General features: G+C 32.1%; 2 protein-coding genes across 3 annotated transcripts in view; one reads left to right on the top strand and one right to left on the bottom strand.

The window, feature by feature from the left end:
- LOC111620965 (39S ribosomal protein L30, mitochondrial-like) overlaps nucleotides 1–8,684 on the top strand; it is a 19,181-nt gene extending 10,497 nt beyond the window's left edge. Inside the window, exon 3 of the mRNA XM_023362991.1 lies at nucleotides 6,980–8,684. Coding sequence (XP_023218759.1) covers nucleotides 6,980–7,249 — 270 coding nt within the window. The 3' untranslated portion in view covers nucleotides 7,250–8,684. The remainder of the gene's footprint in view (nucleotides 1–6,979) is intronic.
- A 10,044-nt stretch (nucleotides 8,685–18,728) lies between these two features.
- The window catches only part of LOC111620966 (ras-related protein Rab-9B-like), a 28,296-nt gene continuing 22,713 nt past the window's right edge, over nucleotides 18,729–24,311 (bottom strand). For both annotated transcript variants that reach the window (XM_023362992.1, XM_023362993.1), the window contains one exon: nucleotides 18,729–24,140. In XM_023362992.1, coding sequence (XP_023218760.1) covers nucleotides 23,449–24,093 — 645 coding nt within the window. In that variant the 5' untranslated portion in view covers nucleotides 24,094–24,140 and the 3' untranslated portion in view covers nucleotides 18,729–23,448. The remainder of the gene's footprint in view (nucleotides 24,141–24,311) is intronic.

The following is a 24,311-nucleotide window of genomic DNA, read 5'->3' on the forward strand; positions in this document are numbered from 1 at the left end:
CCTACGTCAAGTAATAGGCCTACTGTAAAATATGAAATTATTTCTGGAATTTCTTAACTGTAATGCAACAACCGGTACGTCACGTGGTTGTCACGAGTGGAGTGGAGACGACGTTACGTCGTCTCCACTCGTGACAACCACGTGACGTACCGGTTATAATTTAACTTATAAACTTATAAACAATATTAACTTATAAAAGAAAATTTAAACTAAAAATTCTATTATTACTTTATAATGAGTAGAAAGATAGTGAATCTGACAACCAATATTTGTATTATAACACCATAATCTGACTGCCAATAATGTCGTAACTTTATAGAAACAACTATCACAAACAACCAATAGCTGTCGTGAGTGAACAGCCTTCGTTCAGATAGATAACCAATAATATGCGTCATATGACATGTGTAACTTACTTAACAACCAATCAACCACGTTTAACTAGGTTTTGACTCGAGCATGATTTAAAGTATTATTGCATGCTTTTATTTAATTTATGTCATATTTTAACTTTTTTTTATTTTTTGTAAAAAGTGGTCTGCTTAATCTTTCTCTTTGGACATCCTTTGGGTTTAATTTTAGTTTTGAATTTGAAGTTTTTATTTGATTGATTTGAATAGGGCTCATTATTAGACCGAATTTGTTCTTCAGGTTCATCTAGTTCAATTGTACTAAGCCCAATACTCTCATGTTCAAAAAGAGAAATTCCATTTCTTGCATTGCTTTCTATTACTTTTAATTCCTCTGCATATTTATTGAAGGTTTGCATTCCATAATTAGACAAAATATCTGCAATATTTTTAGTTATCGCCAGTGCCATATTAAATTTTTCCCTATTTGATATTTTGTTGGGACAATCAAATTCGTCAGTAAAAGTTTCATCTTCAATAATAAATCATCTTCTATAAATCTTTTTAGCGAAATTTCCTTAATAATTAGAATCTTAGCCTGAACAACTTTATCTCTAATCCCAATTAGTCTAATCTCTTTCTTATCCGCAACATATTGTATTCTCCTATTTTCCACCCCTAGTCATGGATACCCCTGAGAAAACTTCCCACAACCTAACTCCTGATCGTCAATGTCTATGTTTACATCATCTGTATCCATACTTAGTGCATTTTCAATTGAAATAATATATCTTGCACGAAAGTAAGTTTTTGAAAATTATTATATTTTCTTATCATAAGAATATGACAACATGGTGCATTAAAAGAATTCCAAAATGAACAAGAACATGTTTTCACCAATGTATTATAAAATTTTGATATTTTGCTATCAAAACATTTTCCTCAATGCCATTATTTTTAATTCTCATTTCTTGATAATTGATATCATAATTAGGATATCGATAATCGAAATTTAGGATATCCTAAATTATAAATAACATTAAAACTGTCATCTTTACATCATGGCTTTAAAAGGGTTAAATAGCCAATTGAGTATACATATCATATGTATAAATAGTCAATTGCATATACATACTGTATGTATAAATAGCCACTTTGTTATATTTGTACTAGCTGATAAGCCCGAAGTTGCTTGGGCAAAAAGTAAAGATAGTAAAGATTAAGATTATTAGATTATAGACAATCTTACTCGTTTTCACTGGGTGCAAGAATTAGGTCCCCCTCTTCCGAGACTAATTAGAGAATTTTTAGATGGGTCTAAAAATATGCTCGATTTCTTGCAAAAATGCAAAACACCACATCTAAAATAGTACAGTAGAAGATAAGTTCTTCAGGGTAATCCTTAACCGTCTTCCTCTCCACCCACAGAGGAATTTCAAAAAATCCCTTCTTAGTGTACATTGGCATGGCATATCCTAACTGTGTACCAAATTTCAGCTTTCGACTCCTAACTGTTTGGGCTCTGCACTTATTATTATCAACCCATCTCGATTATATTATCAGATTTATTAAATTGAATATCTTATTGTTGAAATGCCTTGAATCTCAAATAAATTGTTATTAAGTAAGGTTTTAAATTGAAATAATTAGATATATTTTTAAATAAAATGTTCAAAATAAAGTTTGCGAGACCTCTTCTGAGGAACAAGAGGCACACCGATTCGACTTGCTCCAGGGCACTGAATATGTAGCTACGCCACTGCTTTGAATGCCATGTTAAATGCTCATTTATTCTTTACATTAGTCTTTTATATTAATTTCTTATTGTATTTGGTATTAAACACTATATTTATTCTCTATAAAATGTGTTTTTGGAGTGTATAGAACGAATTAATTGGATTTACATTGATTCATATGGAAATAATTGCCTTGGTTTTCATTGGTTTCGGATTTCGCCGATTGTTTTCAGAAGGATTATTGACGAAAACGAAGGTATCACTGTATAACTATTATATGATGACAAATAAATCTAAACTAGACAAATAAATTCTTTACACAAACTTCCGTACAAAATATTTGCTTGGATAATATGCAAATGTGCATTTGTCAAAAATGTATTGTTCTTAACTCGTAATCACATAGTTTTTTTTACATGATTGGATGCATAAGACAGCAATTTTTTACTGATTTTTTGCAAATAATTATGCTGTGTATAATTGCCTCAAATTTGATGTTTTTTTAATCTGTCTTCTCTGCATGTGTCAAATTTTAATATAATATATTGTTCTGTAAACAAAACACTACCTCATAAACAATGTCCTTGATTGGGCTCTTGTAGGGTGCCCTTGAAACTTTGTGATAGTGTGGGTTATTGTGAAATGAGTTGACTGGAAATAAATGACAAGAGTGTTGAGATGTTTCTTGGAAAGATCAGAAAATGATTTGTATTTTTCGGGCACAAAATAAAGCTGCAAAAACATTAAATTATTGAAGGTCATAGTGCTCCAGGCTATAATACAGAGACAAGCATTCAAGGTTGTAGGAACTTGAAGACTCTCATTTCATTATATCGTGCATAGCTGAGAAACATCTATGACATCATGACTACCTCTTGCAACAATTGTGTAAGTGTGAGGCTCCAGAAATGTCCCAGAACCACACTAAAATTTAAAAATCAATAAATTTGTTAATATTATAAAACAAAAATTTTTGTGTCCATTAAAAGAAATATTAAATTTAATAGTAAAAAAAAAAACATCTTTTCTCAGAAATTATACTAGAGGTTACTAAAGTGGTCGATATAATATTATTGGGGGGGTCAATTGGGAGTCGATGGAAAAATTGAAACTAAAAGTCACAAATATAACTATACGTATTATTATATTGCTTCAATGAATTTGATAGTACAGCTACCCGTCAATGTTTAGAATGGCTATGAATCAAGTCGCACAGGTCGGACAGAAATTGTCAAATCCGTGCTCCGGTTCATGAACTGCAAAATCATAAGAACTGCATTTTTTTATTTAGCGGACTTAATTGTAAAATTCAATGATGTTCAAACAAGGCTCCAGGTAAAGATGCAATTATTCAGGCTCAGACAGTTCTTTTAGGCTTCCAGGTTAAATTAAATTTGCTTAAGTCTTCATTGTTATGTAAAGAGATTTTCAGTACTTTCCAAGTCTAGGACAATTTCAAATAAAAAAATGAAGACTTGGAAATATATACAAATCATCTTCAAAAATTGAGTGGTGATTTTAAAATGTGTTTTGTAGATTTAGAAAATATTGATATCCCAGAATGGATTATGGCACCATTTTCCGCTCAAATTGAAAACAAGCTTGCAAAATGAACTTATTGAACTACTATCTGACATTGAAGCAAAAATGCTTTTTAAAAATTTAACTTTGAGCGATTTCTGGATGAATATAACTAGAGCGGGCTTATAAGTATTTACTAACGATTCCTCCAACTTCCATCAAACCTAAACGCGTTTTCTCAGCAGCTGCATATATGTGCAGCAAATTGAGAATCAGACTTGGTGATGAGACACTGGATGCGTTGTTATTTCTCAGATCATATTTTCGCAGTTCAAATTAGAATGTTCCTATTAGATTAGTTTTCTTGATATTTAAGAAAAATGTGACTGATTAATATTATTTTTAAATACTTTATGCTAAGAAACTTACTTTACCTACTTACTAGGTTGATATACGAAAGTACAGTAGAGCGTCGATTATCTGAATCAATTGGGGACTGGGGTTGTTCGGAAGATCGATGTTTCGGATAACCGATTATGTACGAAAAAATATATTAACCTATCCCATCTTGACATTTTTCTCCGTTGCGTGTCGCTTCGCGTTGAATTTTCGTCGATGTTAAGCCTAACGAATACTATTGTATCATTAAAAATTATTTTTTTATTTTGTACAATAAATATATTGAAAAATTTTAAACAATAAAAAATTATACTTCAGAAGTTAATTTAGGATCAAAAACATAAAATATTTGAGTAGTCCAAGACATAGCCAAAGATTGCAGCGCCACAGCACTGGCGAAAATTTAAATTTGCCGACTGGAATTCTTTCGGATGATTGACTTTCGGATAATTGACGCTCTACTGTAGTCTATTTAGTCGATGTTAAGAGAGATTTTTGTTAATTTTCAACGTTTATTTGCATAGTTTGTTACATAAAGGTTTTTTCAATTTATGTGAGTTTAAAGAGATCTCAGTGATGCTTAAAAAACAATAAATTTAACATGAAGACTGAGTGATTTTAAGTCTGGTTAGTCTGACTCTAAGTCTGATTAGTTAGAGTGATTAAATTAGCTAGGTGTATACGGTAAAATACGTTGATTTTTGTCTAAATTTTGATTTGTTGATTTCTGTAAGACTTTCTTATTTTTTATTAACCCTCAATACCGAAATAATCCCGGGATTGACTAAGTATAATCCCGAAATCCCGGGATTAGAAATAAGGACCGGGATCAAATTCCCTAATTGGCACCTATCTCCCATTCTGACATTAAGTGCAACTCGGCGACCTCACATAAGGCCTCTGTGATGTCATTTTTGATGACATCAGAGCAGGAAATCACCATCTTATGCATGTGATTGTGTGACAATAAAGAAAAATTGTATGCAATTGCATGTGTAATGTAGTGATTTTTTGAGGGCCTGCAATAAGCAGAAAAAATTTTATCAAAGGAAATTTTTACACAGATGGATAGCATGTAACATAAGTAACATTGTAAAAACAGCTAAGTAAGTTGATTTGGTAAAAAATGCCCATGAAAAAACTAATAAGGTACAGAAAATTACCACTACCTCCTGATCACAGGTTAAATAGGAACACTTTCATGCTATGTTATTTGTTTCTAAACTTCAAAAATAGATTTCCAGATGTTACTCAATAGCAAAATAAAGTACCCAATAAGAATTATGTTATCTGAGATTTTTGTATTGTAATAGTATCAATAAACTATTTTTGTTTTCTGTTTATCTTAAAAGCAAGATAAGCAATGACCTGATACCTTTGAAACTAAATTTAATCTTCAATAAAGACAAGTATCTACATTATTATTTATCACTAAGCAACAGAAATTAAAAACTTACTGCTACATTTGAAATCAGTAAGTTATTACGATATAAAACACATCTCCTTGGTGTTTTTATGTTCTCATGTCCATCAGGGAAAACTAAATTCTAAGGACAAAAATTAGTTTTTTTAGAAAATTCATTATTCTCAATATTAGATTGTCAACCTCTCCTAAATAATGAATGGTAATTATGAGCAGGTTATCACCAATATTCAATTTATTACAGAATTTTGACTGCAAGAAACAATTGTCTAGTTTTTTTCATTTGTAAGTTTGAAAATTGGATGTTTTGTGAGTGACTATTGCTTTGAAATGTTATAGAAAATCAAGAGTCGCAGCAGTGACTCCAAGTAAAAAGTCTCTGACTGACTATATATACAGGAATTGACCTCCAATTTTCGGGGGTCAATTTCGCCATCCCCAAACACCTGAAGTAATTCTGAATATATCATTCGAAAGAAAATTGTTTTATTAGGTAGTGTGCAAAATTTGAAGATTTTCTATAAAGCAGTGGCCAAAATAAAAGCAATTGAAAGTGCAAAAATTGCCAAAAAAGCTGCATTTTCTCCTCCTCCTTCATCCAACACTGCAGAAGCTCTTAGAGAAAAACTACTGGGTCTACAAAGCTCAAATTTTAAACTTAAGCCTTCCTCATTATCAGAGAGGTGCTCGTGAAACTTCTAAGTCAATAGGTCAAACTTCACAGGGATTTCTTGTATAGCTAATTCAGTTTTATGGCTTAATTTTGTGCTTATAAAGATAAAATTACATGAAAACAGATGAATTTTATTCAAAATGTTACCCAGAATTACAAAAGCTCAAATGTATGCAAATTAAAACTTTCATGACACTTTTTCTAAATGGCATATTGAAAGTGTCAGTCGGTGGCACGTTTGATTGGCATTGCGTTTGGTCAGCGCCAACTGATCTTGATGTAATAATACAATTATTAAACAAAAACATCTGAGTTGTAAAAAAAATTTTGCCAAGTAAAAATTTATGACAATTTAGACAATTGTAAAATTTTTCTTAGTTTTTCTTTAGTAAAGATAAGCTTGCTGCTTGGAAGTTCCCACTAGATTTTTACCTGTATTGATCTTACATTTTGCCTTTAAGTTCATTGCTAAGAAAAATTTGACCACTGTCTAAATTGCCATAAATTTTTACTTGGCGAAATTTTTTTATGTCTCACAAGTCAAATGTTTTTGTTTGGATTTGAATTACAATAATTAGAGAAGTTAACAATCACTTGATTTTTGAAAATAGGATATAATATAGAAACACTCACAAGCAAACTTCTAATTTGCGTTTCTCTAAGTTATTGGCTCCTTTAAAGACTTGGAATGTACTTAGTTTCACACCTTCCTTATGTCTTTCAGCAATATTTTATTAAAAACAAATATTTTCAGCCTTACATATTGCTGGAAAATATAGGGATGATGTGAAATTAATTATTGTTAAGTTTCAGCTTTGAACGACACATCACTTACGATATTCATAAAAGAATAAAATAATCAAAGTATTTCTTTTAGGACACGGTCATATTGAAGAACACTCCATCCATCAACAGGTTGTTGTGGGAAATAAAACATGTAGTTCGCATCGTTCCCATCACTTTTCCAAATGGCCTTCCCAAGGAAGGTGATTACACCGGCACTTATCTGAAAAGGAACGGAGAATTCATCATTTCGCCAAAATTGAAAGTAGATCCTCAGCTCTTACTGGTGGATCCCGAAAAAGAAAAGAAAAAACTGGATGGTAAAACGATTCTAAGTGAATGTAGGAGGAATTGGGCCATCTGAAATAAAACGTTAAAAACTCATATTTAAGATCAAATACTAGAATCTGTCTTTGAGAAATTTCTCATCTCTGAAAAACAGCCGTTTATGATTATTTGTTTTTAGATAAATAAAATATGTAATAAGAAATATACAGATTTATAAAATTATTATGTATAAACTGACATTCAGGCTGATAATTAATAATACAAAAACAATTGTTTGCCACAATGTAAATAGAACATGTGTAGTATGGAGTTGTAACCCAACTCCATACTACACGTTCGATATGGTGGACCAGAAATCAGTTAACCAATCTATATTTTGACCGGTTGAAACAGCTGCATGTTGCAACTATTGAGAAATGTAATGCTGAATAGTAAAACACTCCAAAAATCCTTAAAAATTGCATTAACCAAATAGTTTTAATGCAATTTTTTAGATCTTTTAGAGTTTCTTAGTCACTTTACTAGAAAAACTGAATTATAACAACCCAGTTATAATGTGCCAGTACACATCAAACAGTGCATTGTGGTTCACTGACGTGTTTCGATATTCACCGATCGATGTACAGTACATTGTACTCATCGGGCCACGGATGTGGCTACCTCCGTGGTTACACAATTAACACCATTTTTATTATTCGTCTTTATTAACCCAAGATTATTTTGACAAAATAAGTCTGCAAATGCCAATATACTCAAATTTTTGTTTTAAATTCCACGACTTTCTCTGACCCTTGTGTATGGCACATTGACAAAGAAAAACATTTACTATTCACATATGTATAGCTTCTTCAACTTTTTAATTAGTTATTTTTTCTAATTAACAGTTACATGTTTTTTATAATTGCTGAATTATTAAAACTAAAATGTTTTATTAAATTAGTTTATCCTGTTAGTAATCCACAATCAAATTTATATGACTGAAAAAAGAAATAAAAGCCATTATTTATTATTCATTAACAAATCCTGTGTAATCCACATATAAAAGTATACGGGTATCCCTTGATTAACATAGTTAATTAAAATCAGCACATAAAATCAAGTTAGTTTCAGGTAGCAGGTAATTTCCTATAAGCAATAAAATGTTCTTAAAATTGTCAGGCAGAATATAAGACACTATTAGTTGGATATTGGTGAAGTTTTCAGTGTCTAATTGTAGAATCAAAACAAATATATGAATAATAAACATTTTTGTAACTTTTTCTGGGTTCTTCGGGTTTACTAAATTTGAAAAATAAGCTGGATCTTCCAGAATCATTCATAAATATAAATTTGAACATTAAGATGGACTTTGAGTAAAGCGTACTTATGTGCATGCACTCTCCGTGTCAACTTTATATACAATGGAACACTAAATATCATTGAGAATTTTTAGAAGGGTCTAAAAATATGTTTGATTTCCCACATAAATGCAAGAAAGGCATCTAAAATAGTACAGTAGAAGCCAAGTTCTTTGGGTAATCCTTAACCCTTTCCCTCTCCCCCACGGTGGGAATTTCAAAAAATTACTTCTTAATGTGCATTCTCATGATGTATCCCAACTGTGTACCAAATTTCAACTTTCAACTCCTAACTGTTTGGGTTCTGCACTTATTATCATTATCAACCCATCTCAATTATATTATAAGATAAGGAAGGCAGTTAAGTATCTCAGAATGGATAGATTGTTCAAGTGTTACATTGCCTTCTCCCATCAATCTGGCAAGGAGGTATACTTCCCAGGAAGCCTTTCTATAAGAAACTGACCCTATTTAGATGTAAGTAAAGAAAACCTGGAAACTCCATCCTGTTGGCAAGATGCAAACCTGTGACCAACTACTGGTGTTTTATTCACTCGGCTATTGATGGGCTAAGCACATAACGAAGCCGGTATGAACTATTGGGGCCCAGACCCAGCTTGTGTTTTAAAATTTCGAGTAATTTCAAAAAATAATGTTTTAATGTGTGCTGGCCACTAGTTTGGTTTGCCCTCTCTATTGACTCAGGATGCTCCAATTGCAAAGAAAACAATACTCAAGATACGTCAAACAAGAATTCCTTTAATTTTTTACACAAAGTCTAAAACAGTGTTTCTCAACCTCTAACGAATCGTTGCCCCCTTCACTTCAAAATTCCGATGCCGAGGACCAAGACTAACGCCAACTTCGTACTGCATTGAATAGACTAGTGACTAGTATAATATTATTTGTTTAATTATTGTATGATATAACGAATAAAATATCTAATTATTCTTAATATAATGTTTTACTATATCGCCCAGAAAATTGTTTTTCACCCCCCAAAATATAAATTGTTACTAATCACCCCCTCAACATAGAAAAACGCCCACATGGGGGCGATATCGCCCCCGTTGAGAAACACTGTTCTAAAAGATACATTAACAAAGCTAGGACTTCACTGGCCATACGGTCGATCTCGTCCTCGTCCGCTTGCAAGATCCAAAAGGTGGTGTTACAAACTCTTTCTCCATTCTTTTAACAAGCATCTAGCCTCCAAGCAAGCATTAGTTCTAAATTATGCCGCTACGGTGAACACCACCAATGGCAAGAACTGGATTTGTGTCAGTTTCGTTTTTGGTTGGCAGTGACAAAATACAGGGTGTATCTAAATTGGTATCCATAAATGTAGAGATGTGTTCCTGACACCGAAACATTACAAAAAGTTCATATGAATTTGGGTCTGAAAATCCTTTATTAGAGAGTTACGAAAGGAATTCCCTGTAATGACCCCTGATTATGTAAATCCCTTCAAACTTGCATTTATATCCACTTTCTTCTTTACAGTTGGTCATGGAATTTGTTTTGTTTTGCTTGATTGTCTTCATTTTTTTCTGTTTTGTGTTATTAAGAGTAACTTCCATAACATTACCAGATGATGTACAGTACTACCTACTGTCAATGTTCTGAGGGAATGTATCCAAAATGGTTTGATCAAATTTGAAACACTCCAGGAACTTTCAACAGAGTACTGCAAAGCATGGCATGCAGGCTTGGGATGCATCAAAGCAGGAGGAAGTCACTTTGAGCAACTTTTGTAAATCTATGTTGTTAAATGCCTCACGTGTACCATTAACAATAACCCTATAACTTCCTAACAAAGGATTTTCAGACCATGTTCCTATGAACTTTTTGTAATGTTTCGGTGTCAGGAACACATCTCTACATTTATGGACACCAATTTAGATACATCCCGTATTTTGTTGATATGCAGTGGATTGTCCGTCGTATGAAATGTGGCGAGTATAATTTGAAATATAATCGTAAGCAAAGTTTAAATAGACCTATTAATGCTAAGCATATAAAGGACTACAACAGGAATGATAAAGATATTAAATTATTTATAGTTTGTGTTCGGGTAAATATAAAAAAGAAGAAATATTGTCACACTTCGGCAAGATAACATATTACATATTTATATAAAAACTTTTTCCTAGGAAACTAATGAATAACGATAAATGTATACTTGAATTGTTAACTTCTGTAATTTATATATTTGGAATTTGATGGTATTAAAATTTAATTATTTGTACTACTAATTTGATTTGGTATTTTCTTATATATTTAACTAGATTTTTTGTAGTAATTTGTTTTCTACTAATATTATTTTATCTTCAGTCTCAAATCTTATATTATTTCAATGGAAATCATGAATATAGAGGTTAAGTTCTAATGGGATGGAAGAATGCTAAGTAGTAGTAAAATAGCTAAAGTGATCAGACATACTGATTTTAGAGATTGTGTTCTGATTTCAAATATGTACTGAATTATATTACAGTAGAGCGTCGTTTATCCGAAAGCTGGTTATCCGAAACGTCCGTTATCCAAAAGCATTCCAGTTGGCAAATTTAAATTTTCGCTAGTGCTGTGGCACTGCAATCTTCGGCTATTTCTCGGGCTACTCAAATATTTTACATTTTTTATACTAAATTAACATCTGAAGTATAATTTTTTATTGTTTTTATATTTTTTAATAAATTTATTTTGTTTGTACAAAATAAAAAAATAATTTTTAACGATACAATAGTCTTCGTTAGGCTTAACATCGATGAAAATTCAACACAAAGCGACACGCAACGGAGAGAAATTTCAACATGGGATAAATTAATATATTTTTTCGTACATGATTCGTTATCCGAACCACCCCAGTCCCCAATTGATTTGGATAAACGACGCTCTACTGTATTAAGAATTTATTAAGAAAACAATTTCAAATAGTTTCCCCTATCAAACATTAAGTCCCCTCCACCTATAATTGCTGTTAGTGAGAGGAGATTTTAATCTTAAACTCTATCTTTTCTCTATAACTATCCTTAGTCTCCTTTCCAAAATAATGTTATCTAGGCAATATTATGGTTATGTATGTCATGCGAGTAATGAATTTTTAATTATTGCAAACAATAATGTTTTTTTAAGCTATATACTTATGCATATTACAGAACGTTCAATTACTAATGATAATAATAGCACTTCTCTCATTGGGAGAATATCAAATTTTAAGTCTCCCTGTTTTATTTTACATAATCTTACAGCATTTTTAAGCAAGGTGGACACCTCGCTTATCCATAAATTTAGCTAATAATTTCAAACAAAACATTTATAATTTATAATTATGAACAGAAAACACAAGTATTGTACCGGTATATCACAAATTGTACTGTTTAAACTTTGTCCATGTGTATATTTTAAACCACACAACATTCCATTTTATTTAATATATAACGAGTTCAACAATGTAGATAATTAATGATAAAGTGAAATAGTACGTTTATCATACTGTCTACTTGGACACGACTTATTATTAGGACCTTATACTGGTGTTTTTGGATATTGACACAGGAAAAATTACTACAGGTGATGTAATAAAGAAATTTTGTTTTTCTGATTCATATCTCATCTTTGTGTCAATATCTAAAAACAACAGTATAAGGTCCTAATAATAAGTTGTGTCCGAGTAGACAATTAATGATAATTAGAATTAAGGACTAAGGCAACTATACATACTATTTCACTCTTCGGATTGGGCAAAAGGCTGATGTTGCATATGAAAATCATTTATAAGTAATTAAAAATTTTCATGCTAAATCTGAAATTTTCCATTTTGAAGTATTTTTTGGTGTTCGTTACTCGAAGTTTATCCTCGACCGAAATTTTTGAGCCTTAAGAAAATTCATTCCAAAGTCGTCATCATAAATAATTTTAACATTTTTGAATGTCAAAAAGTCCGTTAATTTCTGTTTATGCTAAAAATGAAAATAATCATTTGTGGCACTGACGTCAATTTTATTTCTATTAATTGACAACATATTGCATCAAGTTTATAATTGCATATGCTATCCTATGATGACAACATGTGCTTAAATTAAAATGTTCTTTTAATCTGAAATATTTTTATGTTAAGTTACAATTTTAGTATTGTATGGTAAGCCTATTTAATTATATTACATATGTAAGATGCCAACTTTTAGGGGCAATAAGTTTATTGCGTGTCAGAAAAGCCTAGGGACTGATCGTATGTGGGTGGTAGTGGCGAGGCAAAAACGGCAAGGGTCTTACAAAAACCATTTATTTTAACATTAAAATTAACTTACGTAATATCAGAATGATGATGCGATCTACGTCGACTTGTGTTGGGGAAGTTCCAGATGTCGGATGTTGAACAAGGTTTAGTAACACTTGAGATGGCTCCGGGGAACTAGTGGACGTGGATCCGTAGGACGAATGGGGAGACTCTGTCGGGTGATGCAGAGGGACGGACTGGGTTCCTCTGCATCACCCTGGGTCACTTACGAGCACACTTGGCTGGAGGAGAACTCCCTTTTCTTTGAGATTCTGAAATTTTATATGATTTCCCCTAGAGTTTTCCCGTTTTGATTGGTCCTGTGTCCCTTCTCCCTGATCCCAATTGGTCATTCTTTTGTCTCCAGATGAAATTGAGACAGATTCGGGTTGCGGAAGAGATCTGAGAGGTGTTGATGGAGCTTTGAAGTCTGTGTTCGTATTTTACTTCGTTATTGTCTTTCTCAGATGTTTTTGAACTTAACTGATTTTCCAGATGTTTTTGCAGCTGTGCACCCCAAATGGTTTAGGACAGTGTTTCTCAATGGGGGCGATATGGCCCCCATGTGGGCGTTTTTCTATGTTGAGGGGGCGATTAGTAACAATTTATATTTTGGGGGGTGAAAAACAATTTTCTGGGCGATATAGTAAAACATTATATTAAGAATAATTAGATATTTTATTCGTTATATTGTACAATAATTAAACAAATAACATTATACTAGTCACTAGTCTATTCGATGCAGTACAAATTTGGCATTAGCCTTGGCCTTGGGCATTGGAATTTTGAAGTGAAGGGAGCAACAATTCGTTAGAGTTTGAGAAACACTGGTTTAGGACCTATGTGACATAACAGATGTCCTTTTGGTCATTAGCCCCCTTTTCCTTGATTGTTTACACCCAAACACTTGTATACAAGAACCCTGACAAAGCTCCCTCTCCTCCTGTCTATATTCCCCTCCATCATTCATCACCACACCGTGTTTGTTTTAAGATGAGTATGTAGTTTTCCTTTGTTTGGTTTCTCATCTTAGGAATTTTTATAATTAATCAAAATTTCAACACGATTTTAGGAACCTCAGACAGTTTGGAAAATTCACGTAGTTATTAACTGGTTCTTAAATTAGAGTAACCATCCATGGGCAATGGCTAGCTGTTTTATAAACGTTAATTCAGCAGCAAGAGCTTCGGAGATAGAAGAATAGATAGCAATAGATGACCAAACTGAGGACGTGCAACAGATCCCTATTAACTGTAACCCACACTTAAGATCTTTGTATTCTTCTACCCCTAAGTTCTTGCTGCTAAATTAAGGTTCATAAATTATAGTTTTATTTTGTGCACAATAATTTTTGGGGAAATTTTGTGTTGCTTGGGAGAAATTTTGCATCCTGGAAATATTCTGCACTCCTTTTCATATGTTTCTTTGCACCACATTATCTCTTGTTGTCTGCAGGCAGCTACACTTGCTTGGCCATACTGTGAGAAAAAAAATCAATAAGGCAGCTAAGGAAACAAGTTCTATGACTTTTTCCATACAATAATGAAAATCCCCGACTTTCCAGGTGAGTAGGAACCCCTATTACGGCACCGTTTTCTTCCACCATCTAGTTAGGTTGTCAGACATTCCGGTAAAAGCTTATTAAACCATTCACCGGTGCATCGGTTGTGGCCAAAACCAATGCACATCAGAATGTACCCAATTTTAACCAGTCTTAAATTGTTTCTCTGTTAACCGATTTTTGGGCTAAACCATAAAATAAAAATCCAATGATCATATTTTGCAAAAGTATTAATTTCAATGGACAGAGGACTATTTTAAATTACATAAATCTAAAAAGTAGTTGAAAATCTGTATAGAAATTTGCCGAGTTTAATTAAACAAAAATATATTTTTGTCAATCTTGTTCATCTCAATCTTTCTGTAAAATATTTTTGTGTAAATTTTGACAAATTTGTAACTTATTCTGTTGAACTAACTGGAAAAGCCAGCTCTGTGAGGCAAAATTTTGGAAACTGAAAATTATTGTACTTCAGATTGAGTTCATTTAGTGAAGTTCACGTTGCTCAATTCTGTTATTTCCTCCCTGGCATTATTGGTGGTGCCACTTTTTCTTGATTTGGCTGTTTTCTCTCTGTTGCCAGCTCCCTCTTAATCTAAATTTGAGACAGACCAAAGCAAGCAGACTTGGTTACACAATAACACCAACAATTTATGTCAACAACTGTCTCCTCTCTGCCTAACTTCACCAATCAGGCAACAGGTAAGTATAACTTGCATTTATTATTAATATGTGCATATATACGAGGAGGGACCAAAAAAAAACCGAACTGAGAGTGTGCTGCCATTCGTAGACATAGTAGAGAGTTCTCCTGTTACACGGGGTTAGTAGAGACCTTCACGAAACAGCTGTGCAAACGACGTCAGTTTGTAGGTTTATGTTCGAGCGTAGTGTTGTGTTTCTCTTACTGTTATTTCGTTCTGCCTGCGAAGTTCTGGGAGTCCTTCAACACCTTGAAACGATGAAAACGTTGAAAAAAATCTGCCAAAAAAGTGTTAAGATGTCTGCGAGAGGATGTGCAAAGGAAATGCCCGGAACTTTGGCGATCAGGTGACTGGTTCCTTCATCACGACAATGCCCCCACACACACATGACCTTACGAGTGACTTGCTATTTGGCCTTTCGTTTCCCACCCTCCGTATTCACCAGACCTAGCCCCGTGCAACTTTTTACTGTTTCCGAGAATGAAGAAAAATCTAAAAGGGAAGAGTTTTGATGACGTGGAGGCAGTAAAAACAGCTTCGCTAAGGGCACTGGACGATATCAAGGTTGAACAGTTCCAGAGATGCTTCAAACAGAGGGGAAAAAGACTTCACAAGTGCATCGCATCTAATGGAGAGTACTTTGGAGGTGACTGAAGAAATTTTGTATAAAAGTTAATAAAGTTTTTATTAAGGATGCACCAATTAATCGGTAAGTAATCAGTAATCGGCCATATCGGCCATTTTCCTGATTAATCAGTATAGGCTTTTTCCCCGATTAATCGGTTTTAATAATCGGCCAATTTTGCATTTTAATATTTTTGTTAGAATGTTACGTATAAGGCTAGTAATAAAAAATAATAAATTTCTCTTATATATTTATTATTTATTATATGACAATCTNGTAATACAAAAATATGAGAATTCTGCCATTTTCAGGGCTCTTAAATGTTACCTCCAGCTCTGAAAATTCTTTCACTTTCAATGGAAGATGCTGGGAGACATATATTTTATAGCTATTTTGCTCAAATTAGGAAAAAATTCTTTTTAACTTCTCCATCACAAAAATGGGTCTCTGTGTCTTTGTATAAGAGGCAAATGTAAATATTTTTCTAATTCTTGAGCGAAACGTTTGTTTGTTTCATTTTTTCTTCCTTTTTAAAAATACGCTCTTATTCATTCTTTCGTTTACCAGAAGCTAATTCATCAGATAAATTAGAAAACTCAGAGATTATCCTCCATCTTGATCATCTCCAGAAGTAGAAGCTTCAGAATTTAAATCTTGAGATTTTGAATTATAAACATAATCTGATCTATCGATTGTCCATCTTTTTATTTTGTTGATATATCATTGATATTCCACAATTTTTCTTCTCCATTAATTGAGTTAAAGTAGCTTGTATTTGGATATGAGTTTTTGTTGTTACTAATGAACATCCAGCTTCTTTCGTTTCGGAACTTTCTCTTTTCATCTTTTAAATTTATTTTTAAATAATTTCATGATGACATTTTTCCAGATGATTTATCATGTTTATGGTGATGACAGTTTTAGCATTTTTTCCATCTCTCGGAATAAAAGACTGGCATAAATTGCACTTGGAAAACTTTTCGTTTTTATCTTTCTTAAAAAATTTCCAAGCAATACTGGAAGCCATGAGGGGTTTGGGTTTGGATATTAATTAAAATTAAAAAGTTTATCATTTTAGTAATAATTTAGCGTTTTAATTTAATACATGAATCTGAAAAAAATAACTTCATATTGAAAATTATTTTTATAACAAATTGTTATAAATTTATTTTTATCGTATGAAATTTTATATTTTTATTAAGAACTAGCTGCAAGGACCCGCTTCACTGGGTTTTTATTTGTGGGCAAAAAGTAACGATAGTGAAGATTAAGATAATTACATTATAGCCAATCTTACCCGTTTTCACAGAATGCAAGAATTAGGTCCCCCGTTTCCAGACTAATTAGAGACCTGATCCCGATTCTATTTCTGAACATCTCCTGTTCACGTCCAGTCAAACAAACTATTTTCAACATTTCTGGAACATTTACAATCGTTCTATAATCAAACCAATATTCGAATGTTGTTCAAATTAAATTCGAAAACTGTTCGAATTAAATTCGAACAAATTCGAACATAACATTCGAAATAGAAAACCACTTTCAGCCCCATATCTCCCGCACCCTTATAGCTATCGAGACACAACCCCCATAGTGCACGAATGGAGACTTGGAGCTCCTACCACATACAAACACCATTCACGTGCGATGTGTAGTTTTGGCGGAAAAGTGAAATATAGGGACATACACGCCCATTTTTATATATATATATATATATAGATATAAAATTTCATACAATAACAATCATAAATTATTGACACTAATCAGCCGATAATGCGTGACCGATTAATCGGATGTTTTGCTTATCGGTGCATCCTTAGTTTTTATACAAAAAATCTGGTTATTTTTGGGTCCCCCATGTACTGTACATAACACTACATAATAGGTTTATCTTCCTTTATATATAGATATAAAATTTCATACAATAACAATCATAAATTATTGACACTAATCAGCCGATAATGCGTGACCGATTAATCGGATGTTTTGCTTATCGGTGCATCCTTAGTTTTTATACAAAAAATCTGGTTATTTTTGGGTCCCCCATGTACTGTACATAACACTACATAATAGGTTTATCTTCCTTCTTAACTTGAAATAAACTGTCATATTAATTAAAAATACAAGTTTACTCAAACATCTAAAACACACTGCTGTTAGTCAGAAAGTGTAAGATCCATCCAGGACTTCTATTCCTGTATGAAAAATAAATTATTTGGATTACGGGATCAAATCCAATTATATCAGCAAAGATGTAACCATAAATTTGAGTGGTCATCTGCATCGCCGACAACTTGTGCAGACAGCATAAGTAGGCTATCATAAAAATGCAATAGTCCAAGATCACTAGCTATACATTATTGTGAAAAGAACTGCTATATTGGTATGGCAGCTCCTTGCATATTGTAAACCTGTGGCACACATCACAATATTTAATAAAAAAGAAAAGACCGAACAAGAACAAGTATTAAATTTTCATTATTCATCTCGTGACTGTCCGTGTAGCCTAGTTAGTTATTTGTGTCTGATGTGCCTGTTTTCTGCTTTATCTAGTGTTCACCTACTTATGACTTACTGCTGTCTACTTTTAAACTTGAGAGCAGAAGAGCATTAATATGGAAAATGCTCCCCTTGCCTATATGTGGCTACATCTCTGATCAGTAATTTTCAACCTGTCTTTCATAACACTCCAGTTATTACAAAATCCCCAAAAATCAGATGTATCCAAAACAGCTGGCTTAGATTTATTTCACTTTGGAAGGAGGTGAAAAACCACCAACTTTCATAAAGTTTTCTTTAGAAAATTTATTTATGACAAAAATATACTGCACGATTTCAAATTATTGTTGCGCAGTAGAAAGATTTGCATTGTGTTGGTTCTTAAGAACTATAGAACTGCTGTGCCTATGATCCTATGCTCCTATGATCTAATGCCCACATCAGACGATGCTGCACATTATGTAGAATCTTGGCAAGATAAAGTTTTATATATTTTAAAAAACGATAAATTGTTTGTGCAAATATCTAAACAACAAATAGAAACATACATCCATAATAAATGAAACAAATTTATTATAACCTAATTTTACTATACATAAAATTATTTCCAAATTACATAACCAGATAAAAAGGATGATTGTATAAAGTGCATAATTTAATAAAAACCTTTGTCAGACATTTAATATGCAATTAAAGAATCGGTTAATTTAATAAACTCAAGATTTTGATAAGACAATTTTATTTAATGACGAGACAATTCCACTTTTTCAAGTCTTTTCAAAATAATTGGCTCTATTTCTGATGCTAATTTTTTAAGATGGAATTGAATACATTTTTGTCTATCAAAAAAAGTAAAGAAAGCTTTTTCTACAACTAATAATATAAAGTTTTGGTCAAAAGCATTTAACGTAAATGGAATGTTTTATACACGAGTGTTCCCTTGTGCCAAAGTGATGAAAATTCAAACTTAGAGCAAATTCCTATTCTGCCAATCTAAGCGATACAACCGATGACAAAAAATTGCATGTGTTTACATATTTAGCAGTTTGTGCATATTTAACAATTGAGCTTTTGGTATACATTGGAATCCTAATTTAAATTACTTGTCTTTTTTCAAAATAAATTTGCAGCATGAGGCAAGTTGAAAAGTTGCATTATCAACATAGAATGGGATTCTCTGCACGATTGTCATGCGGTACCATTTTATGTTCGGCACGAAGCAAACTAACAAAAAGTTTGTTAATCTTGTTGTGTAAAGAGCAAAAGGAATGGTCCCTTGTAGAACATTAAATCAAGATTCCATTGTATATCACAACATGTTTACAACCAATAAATAATTTATACAAACTAATGCTTTATAGTATTTCACAAAAAATTACCTATATAAAGATATAGGATTAGTTTACACAACAGATGCCAGTTCGATCTCTTAAGTTGAAGTTTGTAATGCCGACTTTATCAAATTGCCTGGGAGGTTAGAAACGATTTTAATCTTCGTAAGCAAATTTGCATATATTGATATCAAAAATGCCTGCTACGTTAATATGCAAATTCCGTTCAACTAATTTTTGTTCATTTATAAATATAAAAACACTTTCGTTGATTAAGCAAAATTAGTTAACAAATATCGGATTTTGATTTTCTTATTTGAGATTTGGGGAGGAAAACATTATTTTGGCAATAAGTTAAACAAATATGACTAGTTTTATCTTTATTAAAGAGAATTATTAGCTGAACGACATCAATACTGATACAGTAGCAAGCCCTGAGTTTTAAGTCCGACAATAAGCACCCACATTTTCGAAACGAGTCATCTCGATAATACTACATAATTAGGAAACCGAGCTACTCCGTATATTTATATGCAAAATTAGGAGATGATGTCTCGTATCATATGGCAACATCCAACTTTCATAAATTATGTAGTTTATGTATTCTCGAGACTCGAAAGAACTAATTTTATTAAAGCTAATAGTATGCGAGGCAAGTCAAAGCTAGATCTGAATTTATAGATATCAAAATCAAGGGCATGGGTATAAAAAATAGATAGATTTATTGTCTTTTATTCTCAATTTGTGATAATGCATATACAGTCCAAAAGCACTAGTTTTCCAAAAAATGGTTTGAATTGGATTTACAGTTGAGTAATTTTTAAATACACAGTTATAGTATTCAACATGGAACTCTAATAATGCTGTAAATGGTAATGCTAATTTGAAATTTTGATAAATGATCACATTAGCTTGTGTTAGACATTGCAATGATTGATTGAACATATAATATCTTTAGTTTTGTAGCAAAAGCTCAGCAATTGTGTACTTTATTATATACTATACACAACCACCTCACTTTTAAGAAAATAGTCTAATTAATTAATTTCCAATATTTTAGTATAGCTTTAGTGTTTATTATATCAAGCTTAGCAAGAAGCTAAGTAGACAGTATTAATAGTCGGTTCTGACAACATGGCGCGTGGCTCTGTATATTTTGAATCGTTAGGTGTTCTTTAAAGTCGTTTATAAAGAAATCTGGAAGTTTTTGAACACATCTGAGAACAGATAATGCCTGGATGTTCAGCTTCTGGTTGTTCTAATTCTTCTGTCATAGGATATATGGTGAAACGTTTCCCGAGGGAGAAAAATTTGGGCTAAATAACTGCGCCGAGAAAAATTGGAAACCTACAAGTAATTCTTGTTTTGTGAGACAAGTTCATTTCGAACCACAAATGTGGGAAAAGCTGAGAGCTCGTGGAAAGAAGAAGAAATTAAAGCATTATGCCTTTCCAACTCTGTTTTCATTCACAGAAAACTGCCAAAAGGTATGTCCTCAACTCTTATAAAACAAGTAAAAACTGCAAAAGTTACTTCTCCAGTACACACTACTCATACTACTGTCACACCATCAACAAATTTTGAAACATATATAGAAGAAACCGCATTAACCGAAGTAATTTCTGTAAATCATGATACATTATCTAAAGAATGCACAAAGGATATATTTATATCCTAACAGAATTTAAAAAACTATATATTGGATTATGTGAAAAAATGTTAAACATCTGAACACTATCTGAACATTGAAACACAGAATTAGAAAAGGTAGATAATGAACGGATCATATCATTAGCTTTTAATAACGACCAAATATCTGCCATTAAAATAAAAACCAAATTTATGAAATGGTCTGATAAAAAGCTTTGAAATTAAGATTTCCTAGTGGATACGAGGAGTTATTAAAACAAAACATTACATTAACTCCAACCAGAACTTTACAGAGACGATTACAGAATTGAAAGCGGGAGCCCGACAGAAGTCATCGAATTATTAAAGTTTAGTGTGAAATTATCTCTAGCTTATGCAAAATGCTTGCCAATGCTCACTATTCACTAGTTAAATGTGAAGATACAAAGTCACCTTTGGCAAAAATTTTATGTTGACATAGGAAGTTTATTATTGTATTAAATCCTATACACAATTAAACATATTGCAAAATATTCTTAAAATTTTACACGCTGCTTATTTTACAAGTTATTAACTGAAAAATTTGCTGCAAACATCATAAAACTAATACTGAAGAACATTTAAGACAGTAAAGCTTTGATTTAGAATCACCATTTATTTCACCTCTGAACTTGGTACTAAGCAGGGTGCTAAATTGAAGTACCTTACAAAAACAATTATATGATGAGATCTGTATAAAAGTTTGAGCTTGTAAGTCACATGATTTGGCGATAATGTTTGCAACAAACTCATACATTTAGTAATCATACATATACCAGAAAGTTATCTAAGATTTATGTGAAGGATTTGTTCAAAAGCTCCAGTAAATAAAATTATTTGCCAGAGCTTTTGAACAATGGCATTACAGTATTTAAGAAAACACAATGTCGAGATTTGCCTGTATAACATAAACAAGCTTTAAAATATTTAGAATGCTATGCTTCAAATTTGGTTGCAGAAAGAATAAATACTGTATAACATTTTAGACAGAAATCTAATAAAATTTCTTAAATATCTATATTCAGTTGTTGATATTAGCATATTTTGAACTTAGTATCTGGTATTTGCATATTAATTCAGTTCATCAGAAGTATATGGCTGATTATGTAAACAAGATCTAATCTGACTCAAATTTATGCCACCATCCAAATATATATATATATATATATTCATGCTAGCTAAATACCTTTCACATTGACAAACAAACAACTTTTATAACAGTAGAAATTTTAAAATCAAACCATCCTCTTAGCCAGAAAATTGTCTTTAAAAAAGTAAACCAAAAGGTTATAGAGATCTATGCAGACTAATTTAAACTATAATTTTTCAATTTGTTTCTATAATAGCTAGAAATACTTGACATGGTGGAAATGAAATTTCTATTTTAACAAGCAATGAACAATGTTCTACCCATTGGTGGTGGTGACAAAATATAACCCAAATTATTATTATTATAGGCAATGGAAGGAACTCAAAATTATATACTAATACAAACGATCAAAACACAAATCCATTAAAAAATAAACACGGAGTGGCCCAAAGGTGCTTACCAACTTTAAATGCAATTTTCTCTGCAATTTGAATCATTTAAATATCAGTGTGCTGTCTTTATAATTAAAGAGAAAAGCAAATTTAATGTTAATAAGATTGCCCCTTTAATAACTATACAATGTGAAGTTACAAACAAGGAATGCTGTTTTATTGTCTGCTGCCAAGTTGGTAGATTTTGCTAAAGCTTTGGAACTTAAGTAGAATTTTGACATTTTACTTCTGCAGCTTTTAATTAATTTTTATGAATTCAGATCTAATTCCGACTTGCCTTGCAAATGAGTTTTCCATACATATAATATTGAAAGACATTTAAAATTCCCATATGAAGTTGCAGAAAGTTCAACGAGTTTGTTAATGATTGATCCTATCATCTGCATTATATAATTATTATTGAAAGTTAATCTTTAGTATTTTTGATTTATCATTATTTTACTATTTGGTATCATTAAAATTGAGTTATTGCATCACAATTTACCTGCAATTACAAGTCTATAGATTTTTTTTGGAATATTTTGGCCAACAATGTAATTGCAATGATTTTTCACAACTCTATCAATTTATTAAATTACTTGCCTCTTCAAATAAATATTTATATTCAAAAATAACAATTGTACAGTATCTTAACATGCAACAATAAATTGAAATAATATAAATAACATCACAAAAAATTTAAATATACAATATTGCCAATTAATGAATTAATTTGCCTCGTAAATAATAAAGTTATAACAAACTACAACATGCTCGCTTCTGGGAATGTTTACTCAAGTCCACGGTTTCGTCCATATATAATTCCTCCATTCGCTGTTCCATCTGCAGCCAGTTCTCCACGGCCATGTGAAATGCCTGCTCCACGTTCGTTGCATCTTTGGCGCTCGTCTCGACGTACGGACAGTTTTTGTTCTGCTGACACCATTGTTTCACTTCGTCCGTCGAAACTTCTTTGGTTTCCATATCGACTTTGTTTCCAATTATTATGAATGGGAAATTTTCGTAGTCACGAATGTCGGCATACTGTAAAAATTCCTTCTTCCACATGTTGAGATTCTGAAAACTCTTTCGGTCGTCCACCCCGTAAGTTAACATGCAGATGTCCGATCCCCTGTAGAAGGGTGTCCGTAGGCTGCGAAATCTCTCCTGTCCTGCGGTGTCCCATATCTGAAGCGTGTACCGTTCTCCTTTCACCACTATATCCTTATTGAGGAACTCTACACCGATCGTGTGACAGGCATTGGCATCGAACTGACCATTAACAAAACGGTTCATAAGACAACTCTTACCTACACCGCCATCACCTAACAGAATTACTTTTAATAATGAAGATTTTGTCGCATTATTTCCAGATCTATTATTTAAATTCACTGCCATGTTTGAATATGTTATTTAATCAATCATAAAATTTTATAGTTACATATCTGAAAAATAAAAAAACTTAATTAAATTCTCATCTGATTATTATTATTATTTCTGACAACAACAATATAATACGAATTATTTAATAAAATATTCCTAAACTCTTTATTCAATTAAATTTATAACTAAAGGATAGAGATGACGAAGTCCTTTTACAATCAAGATATGGTCTA

The sequence above is a fragment of the Centruroides sculpturatus genome, unplaced genomic scaffold (assembly GCF_000671375.1).
Source record: "Centruroides sculpturatus isolate CEXI.00-Female unplaced genomic scaffold, Cexi_2.0 scaffold252, whole genome shotgun sequence".
NCBI lineage: Eukaryota > Metazoa > Arthropoda > Arachnida > Scorpiones > Buthidae > Centruroides > Centruroides sculpturatus.